Below are 18,037 nucleotides of genomic sequence, written 5' to 3'. Positions count from 1 at the left end.
TTTTCACTTATGACTGCATTCCCATACATGGTGTGCAGAAACAATAACCTGGCCCTTAAATCCAGAAGACCAAGGAGATCATTGTGGATTTCAGGAATGCTTCGAGCCACATTCATGCCCCTATCTACATCAATGGACCTGTAGTGGAACGTGTATCAAGCTTCAAATTCCTTGATGTCCACATTAAGTTTTTCCGCAGTGAGCTAAGAAACCTCCCAGTGAGGAATCAATTCTCACCTCTTCCACAGAACCCTCAGGCTCCAGATATCCTGATGCCTGCCTGATATCTTTTAACACAATAGTGCTAACTGACTACTGATAGTGTCAAGTAGCTATCAAAAGGCAGGCCATTCATTACTATCTGTTCGATGTGATGTAAATTGTCAAAGGCTGCAATAAGCATCCACCAACACTGACGGCACCACTCAAGGCACTTTCAGGCGGCCAATTGCCCTGCATGTAAAGCTGCATATTTTGGCAATATGCTGCTGTTTTGAGGCCACCTGAATGTGCAGAAGGCGCTCTTGAGGCAAGCTATGTAACTCTCCTCCGAGAGGGATAATCAGCTCAGCTCAGTGCCCCCGCCCCTCCACCCCAGCCACCTGAATGCAGCTGGCTGAAAGCGGATGTTAAAGGGTCAGGCTACTGATCACAGTGATCACAGCTGACACTGGGCAGGAGCCGGAGTGTGCTCAGAGCCGCATCCTGTGCAGCTGTGTCCTTCAGGTGCAGCATTGCGCTTTAAACGCTGCCACCTGAACCGCATTTTAAAGGGCCGTTTCTGCTTCTTCAGGCGCATTCTTAGCGCAGAATGCACCTGAAAAAGCCTTCAGTCTCTGGTTGACTTTGCTTCTGCCCAGAAGTTTTGACCATCACTGTTATCTTTAATAATTTAAGATTAGAGTGAAACTATCCATTTGTATTTGTTAATTGAAAACCAGAAATCAGGAAGGCAGAAAACATATTTTGGTGAATACTGAGAGCAAACCTTCCAACCTTCTGTTAATTTTTGTATACAAGAAGGATGTCTCTTAAATAGTCATGGTGAAGTTGGAAGATGCTGAAGACATGATTGTGAAAATTAAGGGAATCATTGTTGAGCCTATTTTGGAACTTCTTGATTTTAATGGCCAGAAGCTTCAATGTATTAGTTTTGGGAGTGCCTACTATGGAACCTCAAAGCAAGAACAAATTATTTTGTACAACAACAGCCCTAAAACTATTGACTGGGTGTCGGTGATGGAAAATGACGCTGCTGGATCTGAAGTGGTAGTAAAGTATATCATTGCAGTAATATTTAGTTCTATAAGAAGTATTTGACTTTTAGGAAAATGATAATAGCCTGGAATATTTTCCTGAAATATTGATGTATTTTTATTTTATAATTAGTTTGAACATTTGATACATAGTGGTATCAGCCATTCTCAACTGGGGTTCTATGGCTACCCTTGGGGCTACAGCATATTTAAGGGGGTCCGCGGACCAAAATCCTTAATAAGGGGGACCCAATGTGTTTTTGGGGGGGGCATAGAAACTGTATGGATTAAACATTTTTTGGTTGAAGCGAAAGATTTGTTACTAGGCTTTCTATATAGTTGCCAAGCAACTTGAGATTTTTTTCAAGGTTGGAATGGGAACCCTTAATTTCAACCCTTTGCTTCCTGCCTATCAGCCACTTTTCTGTCCCAGTTTAATAACTTCCCTGGAATGGATCCTCATATTATTTAGCAGCCTAATATGTGGCATCTTATCGAAAGCCTTTTGAAAATCTAAATAGATAACATCCACCCCTTTGTCTATCCTACTTGAGATTTCTTCAAAAAACTCTAATAGGTTCGTCAGGCAGGATCTACTCTTTAAAAATCCATGCTGTCTTGGACCTATCCTGTCATGCATCTCTAGGTATTTCATCACCTCATCCTTGAGGATCGACTCTAATATCTTCCCAACCACCGACGTCAGACAAATCGGCCCATAGTTTCCCTTTTTCTGTCTCCCACCTTTCTTAAACAGCGGAACCACATTGACAACCTTCCAATCCTCTGGAATCTCTCCAGAGATTATCAATTTCTGAAAGATCATCGCCAATGGATCTACAATCTCCAATGGATCTACAATCTCCAATGGATCTACAATCTCCAATGGATCTACAATCTCCAATGGATCTACAATCTCCAATGGATCTACAATCTCCAATGGATCTACAATCTCCAATGGATCTACAATCTCCAATGGATCTACAATCTCCAATGGGTGGAGTTGTTCAAGTGAACCGGTACGGACTTGAACGGCCGACATGGCCTGTTTCCGTGCTGTAAACGGTTATATGGTTAATTATGACTTGTACATAAGAATAAATGATTAACAACAAACCATTTCCCTGTCTTTAGGTAGAGGATATGCAAAATGTAAAACATAAGTTGTAACAATATGTTCAAAGAAATGATATCCAATTTGTATGCAGCAAAATGTCTTAATTATTGTACCCTGTGACTGTGTACCCTGTGACTGTGTACCCTGTGACTGTGTTCTTTGAATGAGACCAAACAATCTTAGTGAGGTGACCTTTGTCTACCCAACACTAATGACTGCTTATTCCCGCTAGCGTAATTTGAATAAAGTCTGTTTGAATTGTACTGTGTGGGTTGGTTGTACTTTTTGTACCTTGACAGGAGTGCTGCTATCACACCATTTCCTGCAGAGCATCAAGAAAGTTGACCTCTGTCCCAGGATACTGATGGATTTTTACCACTGTATCATTGAGAGCATATTCACATACAGCATCTCAGTGTGGTACGGCAACTGCCCCATATCAGACTGTAAAGCACTCCAGTAGGTGGTGAAAACGGCCCAGCATATTATCAGGACCCAATTGCTCAGTATTGAGAACATCTATTTGAAATACAGCCTTTTCAGAACTAAAAGCAATATCAAGGATGCATCTCACCCTAACTATGAACTATTTACTCTCCTTCCATCTGGAAGGTGCTACAGGAGCCTCCGGTTCTAAACCCAGCAGGCTCAGAAAGAGCTTCTTTCCTGAGTCTGTGACCTGGCTGAACCTTACAAAACAGCACTGAGCAGTATTGCACCTATATTGTACTGTCAGTACTTTTATACTTTGTTTGCTGGATCACTTGCTTTTATTCAAAGTTACTTGTAAATAGCTCTATTCTTTATATTTCTGGTTAGATGCTAATTGTATTTAATATGCTTTGTATCTGTACTTGGTACAATGACAAAGTTGAATCTAAACCAAAATCTAAAAATTACTTAGAAAATTGGAGAAACAAATATTTATTGAATTCAGCATGTTTAATCGCATAATGATGCTGACACATTGCATTATTTCAACTGACCTAAAAATGTTTTGCCCCTGATTTTTGCTTGCACTCAGTATCTGATGCCTCTCATGTCAGTGTCCAAAAATATTCAGCCAGGATTGATCGATTCTAGGTGCCCTGATACTTCTTTTCCATGGTCACAATGCCCTGGTGAAACCTTTCACCATGTTCGTCACTGACTGCACCAAGATCAGCAGGGAAGACGTCCAAGTGTGAATGCAGAACATGAATTTTAAATGACATGTTGCCCTTCACAGTTTTGTATGCTTGAAGCATGTTAAAAATGTCAGGAAATCACTAAAAATAGGCTACATCTGAAAAATGGTATGTGATAGGAGTATTTTAAGGTAATTTTCATGGTCAGCAGCTCAAAATCAGTAAAACACACCCAAACATGTTCAGGATACAAAATCTTTGTTGTCCAGTGGTAAAGGTGTGCTTGAAGATTACTGTGGCAGATGTGCTGGCAACATGATGTTAAGAAACAGTGAATAATTCTACATTCTGTAATGAAGGAGTTTACCCACTCAAATAAATGAAATAACAGAAATTGCGTGAATTCAGGTGAAGAATCCAATGTGACTGTCTCCATAATGTTTTCAAATAACAAACTAAAAACATTTAGAAATTAAAGCTGTTGCACTCAGTCAAATAAATGACTCAATTATGAAGTGTTTCAATCCCTCTAGACCACACATGTCAAACTCTGGCCCGCGGGCCAAATTTGGCCCACGATATAATTATATTTGGCCCGCAAGATCATTTAAAAAATGTATTAGAGGTGGCCCGCTGGCCGCCGCGCCAGTATAGCGCATGCGCAGTAATACAACAAATCCCAGAATGCATTGGCGTCAGCCTGCTAAATCGCCCCCACCTCCTCTGTTTACGTTGCAGGATCTCACCGTGGACTCTGGTTTTGGGGCCTGACCGGTGTCAGGGGACGCCAAGGCCGCTTCCCAGCGCCCGGAACTGGAGGCCTCGGCCCTGACCTCGCCAGGACCGTTGCCCGCTCCCCCTCCCTGCCGCAGGCTGACCTGAGACTCACGGTGACGGGGCCGCTGATCCGCCGAGATGCCGCCCTGCAGCGAGAGCCGATGCCCCCACACTGTCGTTGTCCAACCCGATCGCCCGCAAACCCCGCCCTCCCGCACACAGGCCTGAGTAAGGATTATGAACTTTAATCTCAGGATAAAACGATTTTCCAATAGTTTCATGTCACAATGATAAATATATTCCTGGTTAAAAATGGTCCTGCGCCTGGATACAAGCTCATTAGGCATAAAACTTGAAAAGTGTATAAATCAAAGGATATCTGTACCAATGGAAAAAGGGCATGGCAAATAACCCTGCTAGAGTTCATGCCCACAATCAGTCACCCATTTGATTGTTTCAGGAATCATGTTATTCTCCCACATTCTCAATAGCCCTCAGATTTTACTATTCGACAGCACACTAGCAACATTTGACAAATCCTCTATAGAGAAATATTATTTATTGAATATTTTATTTCTCATTTGTTAATGCTTCTGGAAAGAGTTTATCCAAAACTATTATTAAACATTTATTTTAATAAGAAAAAGTTTAACATTACATATGTTGAAAGAAGAGAAAACATGCAGATGTTGTTGAAAATGTTCAATAAATATTTAGTTCGGCCCTCGACTTAGTCCAAGTTTTTAATTTTGGCCCTCTGTGAATTTGAGTTTGACACCCCTGCTCTAGACAGATGGAATATTCATGCTGCATCAGTACCAAGAATATTCAATTTTAATCTGAAGTGCTGTCAATCTGGCTTTTATTTTAGCCAAACTTTGATGAAACATGATCGAGTAAAACCTCTTCTAAAATGGATTTTGATGAGGCTCCTGTCATTGTGGAAGACTAGTCAAAGCTAAATGCACCATTAGGTGCTTTCAAACTGCCTTGTAAAATGGGGTTTACCAGGTAATTTGCCCGGTTAGCATCCCCCTCACAAGGCAGCTTGAAAGGGTCCAACCTTGTCAGCATCTCCAAAGTCAACTGGATCCCTGCCCTACCTCGGAGGTAGTCAGGGAACACAGTTAAACTGACCCAGGACATGTTGACCGGTGGCCTGAACAACAAAATGGCTGACCTAGTGTCTCAGGGAAACCCTAGCTGAAGTGTCTGCGGTGATTGGGGAGAGAGGGGGCTCGCTGCCAGGGCCCGGGTTGGAGAAGTAGGGGGGGCAGAGGGGTCGATGTCGCGGGTTGGGAGGAGAGCGTGATTGATGGTGGGGTGGAAGGGAGTTGGACAGCTGGTGGGGGGGGGTTGACTGACAGCTAGTGGGGGAGACGGGGAACACTAGTTTGTGTGGCACATCACTTACTGCATCAACGCAGGGGCAGGATTCCCCTTAAATCGCTGGGATGGCAATTTACTGGGGCTATCCCCCCTCTTCTGGAAAGGTGCTGGAGGCACCTTTGCCCCACTGATCACACCTGGGTCCCAGGAGGGCTATCCAGGTGCTGCAGTTTAAAAGCATCCACTGATGCAAGATCTTGGACAATTAAAACAAATCCTCTTTTCGCTTTATGGTGATGCATGTTGTTCTTCTCTCAAAAATATGTGGATTGTACTTTATTAATACTTTTTTGTGATTTTGGAAGCAAATTGATCAAACATAAGGATTTCTTTGTGGAACAAAATGAGTTGCTGAAAGCTGCAAAATTTAAGTATCACTGTGTCACGACTAGTGGAAGGTTATATTACAACTCAACAAGTTTCCCATGGTTTCCCATACAATGAACACAAGAATTTATATTTGAAAATGTTTAGATAAAACAGTATAACAAAAACGTTAGGCTTGTTAAAAAAAAAATGCCCACACTTACAAGTTATATCACACTGCAGTCAATCTTCTGAGATCTTGCATATGGAAAGTTATAGAACATGTTCATACTTTTATTGTTCTGTTACATTTGTGTTAATCTTTGCTTTTATTTTTTTCTTGTTTCTATTTCTCCAAGGAGAACAAGAGTGAAAAGAAAAAGCAGAAGGAAATAAAGAGAGGAGGGAAATGAAGTGACATTGAATATGAGCTGGGTGGTAAAGAGAAACATATCTGGATCTGCAACTTACAGGTGAAATATACCTGCTCAAAGTTTAAGATGTTAATCACAATGGCAGATGGTTCTAAATATATCATTCAAATGAAACTATTGTTAATGGGACAACCAAAAGTCAATTTGTGCAGAAAGGAAGTGGATGCAGATACAGAATGTTAAACATGTTATAGATAAATCAAATAGAGATCTGTATTCTTTATCTACTAATAGCTATGCTGGACATCTCAAATATACTTCAAAATATTCTTGAGAAAATCTTGACAAGAATGGCAAGGTGTTTTTATAATGCAGCTAGTTGGGTGTACACCATTTGTTGGAGAACCACATGCCTGCCATCATCAGATGAAGCAAGAAAATGGGTGGAAAATCAACTTTACTTATATACCTTGATCACAATCCTATTTATATGACACATGCAAGGAGTTGGAACTCCACATACAGTACATAGAGAAAATTATTTGATTAGTACCATCTTATACTCCAGGGAAGGCAGTAAAAAAATGGTTCTTTTACCAGAGTACTTCACTACCACATATTCAGCAATTAGTTGGCATCTTTGCTAGCTTCTTGATTAAAATGAAAACTTTTTTTTATCTACTACAACAAAGATTTTACTTAGTCATACCCAAAGAAGCTTCCCAGCACCAGACTTAACAACCTGCTAATGCAGATTCCAGTTTTCCTTTTCATTTGTAGAAATTGAATTGTACTGTATACTTAAACATTGAGCTAAATGAAAGGATTTCTAAATCATTTAATCCATTTGTTTTTTTTAAACTATTACTTTTTAAAGTCCTCAACAGGAAAGTGAAAGAAAAAGTTCCTGTGTTGGAACATGAAAATTAAAACTTGATTATTCACCAACCACTTCCCTTTTTATATTACTTTCCCATGGAACCATGGGATCTGTAACATTGACCCTTTTACCTCTTCCCTGTCAGTCACCTTTATAGTCCTTTCAGGTGAAGCATTTCTTCCAATTTAGTACATTGGATATGATGCTTATAATGTGCCCTCATCTACATAGGAAAAAGCAAATACAGATTGACTGACGACTATGCAGAACATTACCAGTCAATTGACAAGGTGACAAAAGAACATAGGAGTAGTTACAGAAATTTCAGGCTGCTCATGCCTGCCATGCCATATAATAGTGATCATACCTGCTATCAATATTTTTCTCATGCTAGTTCTCCAACTCTAAATTCCTTGATCTTTCAAACATTTATTTATCTCCAACTTTAATATATACCCTCTGAGATAAAGTGGTGACATTGAGTTTCCAGTTGCCTGAAACTTTTATTCTCCATCTCCCTCTGACCTCTGTTTATGATATCTGAAGCTGTTGCAATAAAACCCCATGAAAGCTCAAGGAACAGCCTCCCATCTTTTACCTAGGCACATTGCAGTTCTTAGAGCTTCTTATTAAATTCTTGCTTTAGTCTGAACTCACCATCTCCATTTATAACATTAATCAAGTTTTACTTTCTTGATAGATGCTGGTGAGCTGGTGGCTTATATCAGAATTCTGTTTTGTTTAATTCTTCTCACATCTGCAGTATTGTCTATCTCATTGTTTAAACATGGTCCTGGTTTCCTTCCTCTTTTAACTATTCACACCAAAGGCATTCCCTCCGCATTATTTTTAACCCTCACAATCTCTGCAACAAATTGTCTGTTTTTTGCAATTCCAAGTTCTGATAAAGATCCATTGAGCTGAAATGCTGACTGTTTCTCCGTCTAAAATGTTGTCTGACCTGCTGAAAGTTTCTAGCATCTTCTTTTGTTGTTTTAAATGAGTAAGCATGTTAATAAAGTGCTCACCAGTGTTTGAAGAACATTTTCCTCGCATTTTGGCAACAGATCATTGCTCGAACGCACTGTCTGTGGTGTGATGTCCAGTCGGTAAGTAGTAGATGTCTTTTCAATATCCTGTGCTCCATTATGGACTGTTCTTCCAATTGGCCTGTCCCCAGTAGATGCAGCTGAAGAAGTGGAGAGATAATTACTTTACATCATAGATAAGATTTTTGTAAAACATCTTGTATTACTGAGATTCGTTTATAGAAATTAGCTCATGCATCCATGTTCAGCCTTACACAATTTGATGTTGGCAATGTGCAGAAACTCAATATTCTTTATTACTAACACTCTTGAAAATAGAGTTAGAATCATATCAAACTAGAGACACTTGAGCATATAAGCCTGTAATGGAAGATTCTAACTGTGTTGGTTTTTACTTTTGCAGCCTTTCCTTCTGCAAGGCTGAGAATCTGCTTGTTTTTAGAATCAGCAGACATAAGCTAAATTCCACCCAGGGGCCAGAGATGCAGTTATCTGACGAAAGGACATCTGTGTACCAAGAACATTTAATCTTCCTGCTTGTTTTGGTCACAGACTGTCAGAGGCCTAGCCTTGATGCAAAATAAACCATTGTATTCAAAGTGATAAGCTAAAAATTATATTATTCGATAGAAGCCTAGCATGCTAGCTTGCTCGCTTATCTTTCTTGCTGTGCTGGGAATAGGTGCTTGGATAAGCAGGTTTTGGGTAATATAAGCCATGGTCCCGCTGCTGAAGTTTGAGACTCTCTGAGAGGTGGCAACATCTCTCAGCAAGAAGAAGAACTTCTAGAGTCCAGCCAACGTCCTGGTCGGGGGAGGTGGAGAAGTTGCTACCGGCGCCCTGACAACCTACTACAGGTGTGCAGTCGTTGCCTCGCTTCAGAAGTTGGGACCAGTCCAGGCATTGATAAGTATATTGCATATTGTAGTTTGAAAGTTTCTTACCAGGGTCTGCGGGGAGGAGTCGGCGTCGGAGGCGGCCATTGGTCGAGCCAGCGTACAGGAGAGTGTGTAGGGGTTAATTGGTAAAAGGCCAATAAATAAGAGGGACAGCGAGCGGCCAGCGAGTGAGTGGCCCAGTGAAGGAGTGGGACTTCCAGGCTTTGGCTCATCAGGCTTCGGCGAAAGCAGGCGGAGAGAAAGCTAAGATAGTCTTTATTACTACTTCATTGGGGTAAGGGATGAGTGTTAAGGCTGTGTGTTGTCGGGAGTGCCAGATGTGGGAGGTCCTGGAGTCTTCCAGACTCCCGGATGTCCATATCTGCACTAGGTGTGTCGAGTTGCAGATTGTCAGGGACCGTGTTAGGGAACTAGAGCTGCAGCTCGATGACCTCAGGCTGGTTAGGGAAACAGAGGTAGTCATAGACAGGAGTTACAGCCAGGTGGTCACGCCAGGGCCACGGGAGGATGAAAGGTGGGTAACTGTTAGGAGAGGGACAAAAGAACGTAAGGTGCCAGAGACGAGCCCTGTGAATGTAACCCTCAGCAATAAGTACGCCTCTTTGAGCACTGTTGAGGGGGACATCAAGGTTGGGGGGAGTGACAGTGGCTGTGCCTCCGGCACGAGGTCGGCCCCTGTAGCTCAGAAAGGGAGGGAAAGGAAGAGGAGGGCAATTGTGGTAGGAGACTCCATAGTTAAGAGGACGGATAGGGGATTCTGCGGACGCAGCAAGGAGAACCGGATGGTGGTTTGCCTCCCTGGTGCCAGGGTCCGAGATGTTGCTGCTCGTGTCCCAGATATCCTAAAGTGGGAGGGACAGGAGCCAGAGGTCGTGGTACATGTAGGTACCAATGACATAGGGAGAATTAGAGAAGAGGTCCTAAAAAGTGAGTACAGGCAGTTAGGTAGGGAGTTAAAAAGAAGGACCGCAAAGGGGGTAATCTCTGGATTACTCCCTGTGCCACGTGACAGTGTGAATAGAAATAGGATGAGGTGGAGGATTAACACGTGGCTGAAGGGGTGGAGTAAGGGGCAGGGTTTTAAGTTTCTGGATAACTGGGACCTTTTTTGGGGGAGATGTGACCTGTATAGTAAGGACGAGTTACACTTAAATCCCAGGGGGACCAGAATCCTGGCAGAGGTATTTGCTAGGGCTACTCAGGATCCTTTAAACTAGAATGGTTGGGGGGAGGGAACAAAATAGTACAGAGCAGTAAGGAGAAGGTTAGAATGAAAACAATGAAAGTTTGTAGTAAGTATTTGAATATGGATGGGCAGGTGATAGAGAAGGGAAATGCTCTGGAAGAAGATGAAGGGCAATTGTCAGGAAAAGTAAATAATGTTGTTCTTAAAGATGAGGGAAAACAGGGATTAAAAAATGGGAAATCCCTGAAATTCATATATTTTAATGCCAGGAGTATTGTAAAAAAGGTGGATGAGCTGAAGGTGTGGATTGATACTTGGAAGTATGATGTGGTAGCGATTAGTGAGACATGGTTGCAGGAGGGATGTGATTGGCAACTGAATATCCCTGGGTTTCGTTGTTTTAGGTGTGATAGAGTCGGAGGGGCAAGAGGAGGTGGGGTTGCATTGCTTGTCAGGGAAAATATTACAGCGGTGCCTAGGAAGGATAGATTAGAGGGCACATCCACGGAGGCTATTTGGGTGGAACTGAGGAGTAGGAAAGGAGAGGTTACACTTGTAGGGGTGTATTATAGACCACCCGGAGGGGACCGAGGCCTAGAGGAGCAAATCTGTAGGGAGATAGTAGATATTTGTGATAAGCACAGGGTTGTAATTATGGGAGATTTTAATTTTCCACATATAGATTGGGAAACACATTCTGTGAAAGGAATGGATGGGTTAGAGTTTGTGAAATGTGTGCAAGATAGTTTTTTCAACAATATGTAGAGGTGCCGACCAGAGAAGGAGCAGTGTTAGATCTACTGTTGGCAAATGGGATGGGTCAAGTGACGGAGGTTAGTGTTGGCGAGCACTTCGGGTCCAGTGATCATAATGCCATCAGCTTCAATGTCATTATGGAAAGAGAGAAATCAGGGCCAAGGATTGAGGTTTTTGATTGGGGAAAAGCTAGATTTGAGGAGATGCGAAAGGACTTGCAGGGTGTGCATTGGGACAATTTGTTTTATGGGCAGGATGTAGTAGAGAGATGGAAGTCTTTTAAAGATCAGATTTTGAGAGTGCAAAAGCTTTATGTTCCTGTTAGGTTAAAAGGAGGGGCAAAAGGTTTGAGAGAGCCGTGGTTTTCAAGGAATATTGGAAACTTGGTTCGAAGAAAAAGGGAGGCGTACATTAGATATAAGAAGCATGGAGTTAAGGAGATGTTTGAAAGATACATTGAATGTAAGAGGAATCTTAAGAGAGGAATTAGGAAAGCTAAAAGAAGGTACGAGAAAACTATGGCAAGCAGGGTGAAAACAAATCCAAAAGAGTTCTACAAATATGTTAATGGTAAGAGGAAAGCTAGAGACAAAATTGGTCCCTTAGAAAATCAGAGTGGAAAACTGTGTGTGGAACCTAGAGAAATGGGGGAGATATTGAACAGTTTCTTTTCTTCGGTATTCACTAAGGAGAAGGATATTGGGAGATGTGGGATAAAAAAAGCAAATTGGGTAAATATGGGGAATATAGAGATTACAAAAGGTGTAGTTTTAAGGCTTTTGAAGAATATAAAGGTGGATAAGTCTCCAGGACCAGACGGGATCTTCCCCAGGACATTGAGAGAAGTGAAGGAGGAAATAGCAGAGGCTCTGGCGGTAATTTTTCGAATGTCATTAGATATGGGGATAGTGCCGGAGGATTGGCGCATTGCGCATGTGGTTCAGTTATTTAAAAAGGGTTCAAGGAGGAAGCCTGGCAACTATCGGCCTGTAAGTTTGACGTCTGTGGTAGGTAAATTAATGGAGAAAATTCTTAGAGATAGTACTTATAAACATCTGGATAGACAGGGTCTGATCAGGAGTACTCAACATGGATTTGTGGGAGGAAGGTCATGTTTGACCAATCTGATTGAATTTTTTGAAGAGGTGACTAGGAATGTGGATGAGGGTAGCGCAGTGGATGTTGTCTATATGGACTTCAGTAAGGCCTTCGATAAGGTACCACATGGAAGGTTAGTTAGGAAGGTGCAGTCTTTAGGTATAAATTTTGAGATAGTCAAATGGATTGAACATTGGCTGAAAGGGAGAGGCCAGAGAGTGGTAGTGGATAATTGTCTGTCAGGTTGGAGGCCGGTGACCAGTGGTGTGCCTCAAGGATCTGTATTGGGCCCATTGTTGTTCGTTATATACATTAATGATCTAGATGATGGGGTGGTGAATTGGATTAGTAAATATGCAGACGATACTAAGATAGGTGGAATAGTGGATAATGAAGAAGGTTTTCTAGGATTGCAGAGGGATTTGGGCTGCTTAGAAAAGTGGGCTGAAAAATGGCAGATGGAATTTAATGCTGATAAGTGTGAGGTGCTTCATTTTGGTAAGAAGAATCAGAATAGGACATATGTGGTAAATGGGAGAGCATTGAGGAATACAGAAGAGCAGAAAGATTTAGGAGTGACGGTACATCGTTCCCTGAAGGTAGAAACGCACGTGAATAGGGTGGTGAAGAAGGCTTTTAGTATGCTGGCCTTTATCAATCATTGCATGGAATATAGGAGTTGGGAGGTGATGTTGAGATTGTATAAGACGTTGGTGCGGCCTAATTTGGAGTTCTGTGTGCAGTTCTGGTCGCCTAATTATAGGAAGGATATAAACAGAGTGGAGAGAGTGCAGAGAAGGTTTACCAGAATGTTGCCTGGGTTTAAGCATCTGGAGTATGGGGAGAGATTGGACAGATTGGGTCTTTATTCTTTGGAGCGTAGAAGGTTGAGAGGGGATTTGATAGAAGTATTTAAGATTATGAAAGGGATAGACAGAGTGGATGTGGATAGACTATTTCCGTTAAGAGGAGGAAAGATTAAAACAAGAGGACATGAGTTAAGAATTAAGGGGCAGAGGTTTAGAGGTAACATGAGGGGGAACTTCTTTACTCAGAGAGTGGTAGCTGTGTGGAATGATCATCCGGGAGAAATAGTGGCGGCGGAGTCAATTGTATTATTTAAGAAAAGGTTGGACAGGTATATGGATGAGAGGAAGATGGAGGGTTATGGGCATTGTGCAGGGAGGTGGGATTAGAAAGGGGTGTTTGGTTCGGTGCGGACTAGAAGGGCCTAATGGCCTGTTTCCGTGCTGTAATTGTTATTATTATTATTATTATCAGCTTTTGAATTTGTAATAAACATTTGTATAAACTGAACTGCTCTCGGTGTGTGTGTATTTTCTTTCAGTAGCTCAAACACTGTGACTAATCTAAAACGAACAAAATGAGAGGTATAAGTTTACCCAAGACAATGCCTAATACTTTTCAATGTTGCATTAAAGTGTCTCATAGCTGAAAATGCTAGTCCAGATTCTGAATTTATTCTAACTCCTTTCTGCCCTTTCAAGTGGAATTAGAATTATTCAAGGTGTAAGAGACACGTCCCCCATCCCCATAAGTTTTATCTCTCATTTTTCCATAAATTTGCAGCTTTCTCTAATATTTGCACTTCTATCTTCCTTCAGGTTTTTTCCAAAGACTTATTATTCACAAGTCCTGCTTCCACAATCTTCTTCCCATTAAACATCCAATCTTCTTTACCGACTCTCATGTTGAATAATGTCATAACAATTTTCTCTTCCAATATCATCCATTTCCTTTTCAAATCCACTATAATACTTCCTCTCCAAATTTCAAAGAAAAAGAAATCACAGAACTTCAACCTTACTATTGTAGCAGCTGCTAATGGCAGCGCTACTGAAATGAAGCATGTCCACACAATGAGGGTGAACCAGTAATTGCACTTTATTTGAACGTCTTGTGCTGCTTTAAGGGGATGACCCACTTCCTATCTGGGTGTGTGGGTCTAAAGGAGTGACATCAGCGCATCACGGAGTCACTACCTGCCTAGTGACGCTCAACCAGGAAGTGGCGCCATCTCCCGGGCAATGCATGTTGCCAACCACGAGTTTCTCCTGAGAAGGAAAGGGGGGGCCCATGTCATCTTGTATCAACTGACTGGGGCGGTGATTCGGCCCATCTAACCGCCCATCACTTGGCCCGCTACACCACACTACACCCCCCACCACCACCAGAATCGCTGCCACCCTTTGAGCAAGTCACAGTACTGTCTTTAGGCAGGTGGCCTCTGTGTCTGACCTGGGGAACTGGGACTGGCTGGTCTGAGTCCAAATGCTCTGCCTTGAGGCAGTCAATGGTAAACATGTTTTGTCGCCTGCCAATGTCCAAGGTGAAAATGACACTGTCGTGCTGCAACACCTTGAATGGACCTTCATAGGGGCATTGCAGGAGTGTTCCTTGCTGTCCTCTGCGAACAAAAACGAGGTTGGTGGACTGCAGATTCGCAGGGATGTGGCAGGGTGGAGAGCTGTGTCGGGCAGATCGTGGAGGTTTCAGCTTACCCATTTGTTCCCTCAAGTGCTGGAGAATGTCTAAGGCACTTGGTTGTGGGCCGGGAGGGTTGAAGTGAATGTTCCCTGCAATGGTAAGTGGGGAGCAATACACCATCTCGGCAGAATACTGCCAGGTCTTCTTTTGGTGCTGTGTAAATCCCTTACAGCACCCATGGGAGTTCGTCCATCCAATTTGGGCCTTGTAGGTGAGCTTTCAGGGCTGCTTTCAGATGGCGGTGAAAACATTCGACAAGTTTATTTGCCTGAGGATGGTAGGCCATGATGTGGTGTAACTGGCTGCCACAGAATTTGGCTAGGTTGGATCAGAGTGAGGATGCGAACTGGGCCCCTCGGTCTGAGGTGATGTGGGTCAGGACGCCAAAGTGTGTGACCCAATTGGACAAGAAAGCTCTGGAGCAAGTCTCTGTGTTGTATGTGGACAGGGGTATCGCTTCCAGCCAACAGGTAAAACAGCTGACTATTGTGAATAAATACCGCATACCTTGGCTCACGAAGAGCAGGCCAACAATGTCCACGTGCACATGGTCAAACCGGCGTGCTTGGACGAAATTCTGGAGAGGAGCCTTTGTGTGTCTGTGCACTTTGGCACACTGGTAGTCCAAGCAAGTCTTAGGCCATAGAGTTACCTCACAGCAGAGGCTGGGCCACACGAACTTTTCAGACAGAAGGCGGATCGTGGACTTTATCAAAGGATGTGACAAGCTGTGAATTTTATCAAACACCCACCATCACCAGGTGCAGGTAGGATGGGTCTGGGGAAACCTGTGGATATGTTGCAGTCAAGTCAGGCTCCCCGGTGAAGGACAGAAATTGCTAACTTTCAGGCTGGCGATGGCAGCCTGGTAGATCTGGACATCAGCGTCTTCCGTTTTGTCTTTGACCAGTTGAGCAACATCGAGTCCTCCTGAGAAAGCGGAGATGGTCGGACTAGACAGCGTGTCAGCTACAACATTGAACTTGCTTGCGATGTGGTGAATGTCCATTGTATACTCCGAAATGTAGGAGAGGTGTTTTTATTGCCTCACTGACCATGGGTCTGAGACCTTGCTGAGTGCATGAGTGAGTGACTTGTGGTCAGCGTAAGCAATGAAAACCTTCCTTCTAACGTGTACCAGAAATGTTGTATTGCTAGGTACAGGGCCAACATCTCATGTTCAAATGCGTAGTATTTGAGTTCTGTTGACCAGAGATGTTTGCTGAAGGTGGCCAGGGGGTGCCATTGTTTATTGACCCACTGCTTAAGCATTGCGCTGACCGCTCTGTTCAGTATGTCAGTTTTAAGGGCCAGGGTAGAGGAAGAGTCAGGATGAGCCAAAAATGTGGCATCTGCTAATGCTACTTTAGTTGCCTGGAATGCTTTGTTACGGGCCCAGAGGACCCCAAAACACAGCAGCAATAGAAATTCACAAAGACAATGGTTACTTAAACAAACTGTGCACAGAATTTAACATTTATGAATTTTCACCAAGCTCTGGTGCTTGAAGGTAATTGGTTATCGGTCAGCAAAGTTCTGGTTTGGTTCCAGAGAGAAATTCGTTGCTCATTGGACACACACAAACTGATTCCCTCCAATCAGCCACTTCGGTGTCTTGCCAAAGAAACTTACCCCATCAGGGTTTTCCAAATGATAACCTCTTCTTCTGCAGGTCACCACAGAGTTCCTTTTGTTTCCCTTATTTCAGGTGAAACACTCTAGCTAGCCATTTCCTTTTGTATGGACCACAAAGCTGAACTCAGAACTCACAACCGGTCTTCAAAATGGGGTTTAAACAAACTGCCAGCTTACCATGCTCCAGCCTCAAAATGCCACTGCAGAAAACTGATTTTATCTCTCTCTTTCTTAGAGAAAGTCAGTTTGGTCTCTTCTTGCAAAACCACATGGCCTTAGAACAGCAAACTGCAACCAGACAGAATGCGTCACCGGACCCGAACTTCTGAGTCCATTCATCTGTTGCTTTCAAAACAATAATCCATTTCTCCACAGCATGTCCAATTAACACCTACTTGTGAAGTTAATCGAGCTCATGTTCTTCTATTTGCACCTCCTTATGAAATCGTGTAGCAAAGTAGTTTTCATTGTCCCTACAAAGGCCCTGGGCCCAGAGCATCTGGTTTGAGCAAAGCTTTTGCATTTTAAATGAGACCTATTTTGTGAAGTGTTTGTGTTTGTTTGTGACCTACACTACCCCCACAATCTATCTCCTTCAAAAACATATCGATATACAATATAAAATACAATATAATCCATCACAACTTCAATGGTTTTGTGTGTCCACTGGAGCGCCTTGTCGCCAAGTTTGAAGAGGTCAAATAGGGGTTGAACAAGGGTGGCTACTCCTAGGAGGAAACAATGATAAAAGTTCACCATCCCTAGGAATTCCTGTAGGCCTTTGATCATGCTCAGCCTGGGGAAAATCACTGGAAAGCTTCTACCTTATCTGATAGTGGCTTGGCCCTCTTGCGGGTGATACAGTGTTCAAGGAAATTAATTGTTTCCAGGCTGAATTGGCACTTAGCCGGGTTCACCATGAGTCTGAACTCCTGCAACCTGTTGAAAAGGCAAGTCAGATGTATCCTGTGTGTGCTGGCTTCAGAGCTGGAGGTGAGAATGCCATCTAGATAGATGAAGATGAAATCGAGGACCCTGCCAACTGCATCCAAGAGACGCTGAAACATCTGGGATGGGTTCTTTAATCTGAAAGACATCCGGTGGAACTTGCAAAGGCCAAAAGGTGTAATAATGGCTGTTCTCAGGACATTGTTGGGATACTCCAGAATCTGATGGTATCACTTGATGAGGTTCACCTTTGAAAAAATCTGGAAACCCTGAAGTCGTGTAACAAAGTCTTGGATGTGTGGGATGGGGTATCTATCTAGGACTCTGACGTCATTGAGACATTTGTAGTCACCTCAAAGATGCCAACTGCCAGAGTTCTTCTGGTCCAGGTGCAGCGGAGATGCCCAGGTGCTGTTTAAAAGGCAGACGATACCCAACTCCTCCATGGCAGTGAACTCAGTCTTGGCTTGGAGGAGTTTGTCCAGCAGGAGGCGCCATGCACGTGCATACACTGGTGTTCTGGTGGTCTCGATGTGGTGCTCCACACCATGTGCTGGTTTAGCGTCATGGAAAATGGGCACCAACAGTGACAGATACTTGGCCAGTAAAAGGGCATATTCGTTGCAGCCCAGAGTGTGGATGCCCGATGGTAAAAAGGAACACTGCCGTAGCGTGAGGGGGTATGACTGGAACATGGTAGCATTGACCAAGCTGCATCTGTTCATGACTACC

At 43.0% G+C, this 18,037-nt stretch overlaps 1 protein-coding gene across 3 annotated transcripts in view; it reads right to left on the bottom strand.

Moving 5' to 3' along the window:
• The window catches only part of smtnb (smoothelin b), a 322,821-nt gene that overhangs the window by 204,949 nt on the left and 99,835 nt on the right, over window positions 1–18,037 (bottom strand). For all 3 annotated transcript variants that reach the window (XM_069932808.1, XM_069932809.1, XM_069932807.1), the window contains exon 5: window positions 8,255–8,415. In XM_069932808.1, the coding sequence (XP_069788909.1) occupies window positions 8,255–8,415 (161 nt within the window). The remainder of the gene's footprint in view (window positions 1–8,254; window positions 8,416–18,037) is intronic.

The sequence above is a fragment of the Narcine bancroftii genome, chromosome 4 (genome assembly GCF_036971445.1).
Source record: "Narcine bancroftii isolate sNarBan1 chromosome 4, sNarBan1.hap1, whole genome shotgun sequence".
NCBI lineage: Eukaryota > Metazoa > Chordata > Chondrichthyes > Torpediniformes > Narcinidae > Narcine > Narcine bancroftii.
The sequence above is the reverse complement of the archived record's forward strand: the minus strand, read 5'-3'. Positions and strand labels throughout refer to the sequence as shown.